A 4,898-nucleotide genomic window follows, 5' to 3' on the forward strand; every position below is an offset into this window, starting at 1 on the left:
TTAGAAGCCATTACAGAAGCAATTATTATTAATAATTATTAATATTATTTCTTTTTCTTCTTTTGATCAAACATTGCCAGTTGGAGTACCATTTGTCCTACGTACCGTGAACGCAACGCTACGATCTATTGTTCACTCCCTTTTCCCTCCAAACCCCGCCCACTCGCTGCCCGGCGCCTGTGATTGGCTGAGAGTGTGAGCGGTGCCGTCATCGGTACGCAGCGCCCATTCATCTGTGCACTTGGGCGTTGGACTCCGCATCTTATTAGCAACGAGGGAGATTTCTCCATTTTGCAGGAGGCTGCCTACAGCGACGCGGCCACCACTCTGGGATTTTACCGCTACTTCTTCACCTGTTCTTAAAGAAAGAGTAAAAACAACAGCGTCCTGCTCGGAAGTGGACTTTGCTTTACATTTTCTCTGTCAACTTTTTTCCCTTTGTGCGCAGCGGGAGACAAGCGGCGGAGAAGAGCAGCGCGTTTCAACAAAGAGGCTCGTGGGTCTTTGTTCGCTTTTTTTGGGGGGGATCGCAGTTCTCTTTGTTGGAGCGGAGAAAAAAAAAAGAAGCAATGGGAGCGCAACTGTCCAAGGCACCCGGGAAGGCTGAGACCGCGGCGGAGAAGCCCGGGGAGGCTGTTGCTTCACCCGCCAAGACCAACGGACAGGTAAATGAAATTTAAACATCCATCCATCCATCCATCCATCCAGCACCGGTGAAAGGAGGGAGGGAGAGATGGGAGGGAGGGGGTCGCTGCGCACTCAGGGCGCAATCCGTGCGTAATTGTGGAGATTGAATGGGGAACAAAATGGTTACTCTTTGTTTTTGTTTTGTTTTTTGTAATAATACTATTTTCACTAAATGAGCAACAGATGACGAGTAGTGTATTTTTTCACGAGTGCGTGAGATGTTGAGCAGGAGGTGCAGAGGAAACGAGAGCAGAGTACTTTGGTTTTTTTCTCCTTTCAGAGGAAGAAGAAAAAGAAGAAGCAGAAGCTTTTGTTTGTACTTGTTTCCCCTCTGAACTCGCCACGCGCGGAGCGGCTGATTTTGTGAATTTAAAATGTAGCATTTGTTGGGATAACGTGAGTTAAACATGCACGGTTTTCGTTATACGATCAACAAAAGGACAGTGGGCTTTAAGCTGGAGCTCCACGCCTTTTGTTTCAGATGCTCCCTGGGTTGGAAAGTGGAGGTGGGCAGCCGGAGCAGGCAGGAGGAGCGGCGGGCTCAGAGCCACTGCTGGCCCCGAGGAACCTGGAGCTCCTGTGAGCAACAGAACCTGGGTTTTTTTTTTTTAATTAAAAAAGAAAAAACAGGTTCTGCTTGATGTTTTTAAAAAAATATTAACTCAAATCCTCGTTTAGATGTTTTTGATAAATGTTGTAGTGTGAACTCTGTTGTGCAGGACTAATGAGCATCTGCTGCTTTAATGAGCAGCTGCTTGCTGCTGCGGCCTCACACTGCCCCCCTGCGGTCCAGAGGTGGCACTACACTCATCCAGAGCGTGAAAGGAAATTTGGGCAGAACTGGGGTTGGGTATCGTTCACGTTTGAATCGATACTGATACCGATATCCTCCAGTGCTTTTCAACGACAGAGTAAATTGAGTGCACTTTATATAGAATTCATCAGATCCCAATACTGAAATGCAACACATGACGCAATTGTCCATAAACTGAGTCTGAGAGCGTCGTGGCCACATACGTCACCTCTATGAATCATTATCATATACATGAAATTGTTACAGTTCATATTACTGGTACAAACGTCAAAAAACGTGTTCAAATAGTAGAAAATTCAAAATGTATTGGAACAGTTCTGAAGAACATGTAGATTAGACTTGAAAGAAAGCGTTTTGTGCACTGTTTTTTTTTCAAATTGGCATTTAATATATGTACATATAATGGATTTATTTACAATTTAAAAATGAAAAGTATAATCAAACGTGTCGGTTACTAACGCTACTCGCAATTATCATCCATTAATTTGTTGGTATTGTATGAGGTGTCAAGTTTTTAGGTTTGTGTCTTGTCATTTGACCTCCACTGCCACCTACTGGCCTCATTTCATGCTGCACCTTAGGGCGATGTTTATATCTGAAGACTACCATCACATCACCTGCTGTCACATCGATTATGTAACATTTAATACCTCATGGTGATTTTAGCACAGCCCTCGTATCCACAGGTTTTGGGTTCTTGACATTTGAGTCGATGCAGATATTAGCACTGGTGCTTTGAGTTTGCTGTTGGCTACTTTACTCTGCAATAACACATTTGTAGATACATGTGTGAGAAAAGTACATTTTCTTAAGTTTAACTCTGAGAAAATGAAGTGAGGCAAACAGAAAACTTTCTTGTGCATCACTAATCTGCAATAATCCAAGAATGACAATTTGTTTGGCACCATGTAAAGAATCGGTTCCCAACCCAAGCTCTGAATGTTGCTGGTATCTGCTGCCTGTGCATGACACTAAAATAAACTGTGTCTCTCTTTTTAGGAGAATGGTCATGTCAAAGTGAACGGGGACGCTTCTCCTGCTGCAGCCGAGAACGGCAAAGAGGAGGTGCAGGCCAACGGCAGCGCCGCCGCCGCCGAGGAGAGCCCCAAGGAAGAGGCAGAGAAGGTGGAGGCTGAGGCTGCCCCCGCCGAGGCAGAGGCTGCCGAAGGAGAGAAGGCAGAGGCTGCATCTCCTGCTCCTGCTGAGGGAGAGGCAGCAAAGGCGGAGGACAGCGCCACACCTTCTACCAGCAACGAGACCCCCAAGAAGAAGAAGAAGAGGTTCTCCTTCAAGAAGTCCTTCAAGCTTAGCGGGTTTTCATTCAAGAAGACCAAGAAGGAGACGGGAGATGGGGCGGAGAACACCGAGGAGGCAGCCGCTGCTGCTACTGAGGCGGCACCCACAGAGGAGGCCAAGGCCGAGGGCACAGAGGAAGCAGCTGCCAGCGAGGAGGCCAAACCTGCTGAGGCAGAGGCAGCGGCACCTGCTGTGGAGCAGGCCAAGGAGGAAGTAGAGGCCAAGCCAGAGGAGGCAGCGGCAGCAGCAGCAGTGGAGGAGAAACCTGCCGAGGAGGCTAAGGAGTCCACACCTGCAGAGGAGCCAAAGGTGGAGGAGAAGCCGGCCGAGCCCAAAGTGGAAGAGGCGCCAAAAACAGAGGAGGCGGCGGCCCCGGCCTCACAGGAAGCGGTGTCAGCCGAGGCTCCAGCGGCCGCAGCTGCAGAGGCTGCAGAATAAACCTGAAGAGAAAAAGAAAAGAGAAATTTTAAAGGAGGGGAAAAAAAAAGATAATCAAAGAACTTTTCCCTGCTTGTGTGTGGGAGCAATGCCAGAGTCTGGCTTTTGAAGAACTTGTTGACAAGCAGGGATATTTTAAAGCTTTTTCTTTATTTTATTTTTAAAAAATGTTTCTGGTTCCCATTTCCCCCTCGACACAAAACCCATCTCAGTCCATTGTTACTTCCATTCCAACGGGCTCAGAAGGCGGGTGGCTTCAACACGTCCCACCAACACCATCCACACTCTGCCACATCTTTCTTTCATCAGTATTACGTTTTTTTTTTCATTATTGAATTTTTATACAAAATGTAAACAAAAAGATGGTCATGGACATGCCCATTGTATGAAGGAGGAGGGGGCGGAGCTGTAAAGAAAGGGGGGTGGGGTGAGTTCAGGGAGGGAGGAGCCTATATTTTAAAAGCTGAAATAGCGACGAGACCAACAAATACATGCGGTTTTTACAAACACTACGTCATTCATTCCCACAACACGACGAGACGCCAGTCCCAGATCCTTTAGCTATTTTTTTAGGACGCCATATAAACTCATAGGAGCTTTTTTTTCACTTCTCATTAGCTGTTGCCAGTCAGTGATTCAGTAGAAATACGAGTTGTATAGGCTTTTATTGTTTGTTGTTGGTTTTACGATCTTATTATTGAAAAGAAAATGTAAGTAATGTATAGGCGGGGTGTTTTTAACTGTGATTATTGTACAAAATGAAATCCAGAGCTCAAGAAGCACATGACATTTGCAGCTCTCTCTTTTTTCTTTTTTTTTTCCCCACCCGCTCATTTTTGTAAGATAACAACCGAGACGCAGAAAACACACACACACCCATACAAGAGAAGAAGAAAAACCCCATCATCATCATCATCATCATCCTGGTAGACCTTTCTTTAAAGCAATTCTGGACTCAACAACCAAGCTGTGATAAGTGGAATGGTTAACTGTTTCTTTACTGTGGTATGTTTCTTTTTTTGATTACAGCAAACAGTGCTTTTATTCCCCGTGGTCATCATTTAAAGAACCTATCGGATGCAAACGTTTGAGTCGCATCTTGTCTCGCTCTCTCTCTCTTTTTCTTTTCATTTCTTTTGTAAATACTGGAGAAGCTTTGGCCAATTTGACTTAGAGATGGAATGTAACTTTGCTTACAACAACAACAACAACAACAACAACAACGACGACAAATGCTATTAAACTCCTCTGCTTAAGGTGTTCTAATTTTCTGTGAGCACCCAAAAGCAAAAAAAAATAAATGTGAATAAAATTTGAGCCTGCCGCCTGTCGTTTTTTTCCTGTGCTCTCTGGGCCTTAAAGATGTGTGTGTGTGTGTGTGTGCGTGCGTGCGTGCGTGTTGTGCAGCAGCCATTTTGTCAGCCCACAGAAGGAAACGTAGACGTGAACCATCAAATGAACGATGGTTGGGTTCCATTTATTTTGTGCATGTGGGTTCACGGACACACGACGCTGACTTTTATTAACTGTACAGAAGGTCATTATTAATGTTGTGATCATAAACACCTGATAACATTCCAAACCATGAATGCCTAAAAAGAGCTGTGATTACCTAAGAAGGCCGCAGCCCCGTCTGCTGGTCCATACAGGTACTGCAGGAGGT

At 45.4% G+C, this 4,898-nt stretch overlaps 1 protein-coding gene across 1 annotated transcript; it reads left to right on the forward strand.

The window, feature by feature from the left end:
- Positions 1-234: 234 nt before the first annotated feature.
- LOC122762297 (myristoylated alanine-rich C-kinase substrate-like) lies at positions 235-4,552 on the forward strand. The gene is made up of 2 exons (XM_044017495.1): positions 235-665; positions 2,501-4,552. Exons 1-2 carry the CDS (start codon positions 570-572, stop codon positions 3,233-3,235), a joined length of 831 nt encoding a protein of 276 aa, XP_043873430.1. The 5' UTR covers positions 235-569; the 3' UTR covers positions 3,236-4,552.
- Positions 4,553-4,898: the final 346 nt, after the last annotated feature.

The sequence above is a fragment of the Solea senegalensis genome, unplaced genomic scaffold (genome assembly GCF_019176455.1).
Source record: "Solea senegalensis isolate Sse05_10M unplaced genomic scaffold, IFAPA_SoseM_1 scf7180000015481, whole genome shotgun sequence".
In the NCBI taxonomy this organism is placed as follows: Eukaryota; Metazoa; Chordata; class Actinopteri; order Pleuronectiformes; family Soleidae; genus Solea; species Solea senegalensis.

What these genes read in the sequence shown, in the direction of transcription:
- LOC122762297 (XM_044017495.1), top strand. Translation starts at nt 570, where the DNA reads ATGGGAGCGCAACTGTCCAAGGCACCCGGGAAGGCTGAGACCGCGGCG. An exon ending in CCGCCAAGACCAACGGACAG is followed by an intron (nt 666 to 2,500) that starts GTAAATGAAATT and finishes CTCTCTTTTTAG; the next exon opens with GAGAATGGTCATGTCAAAGT.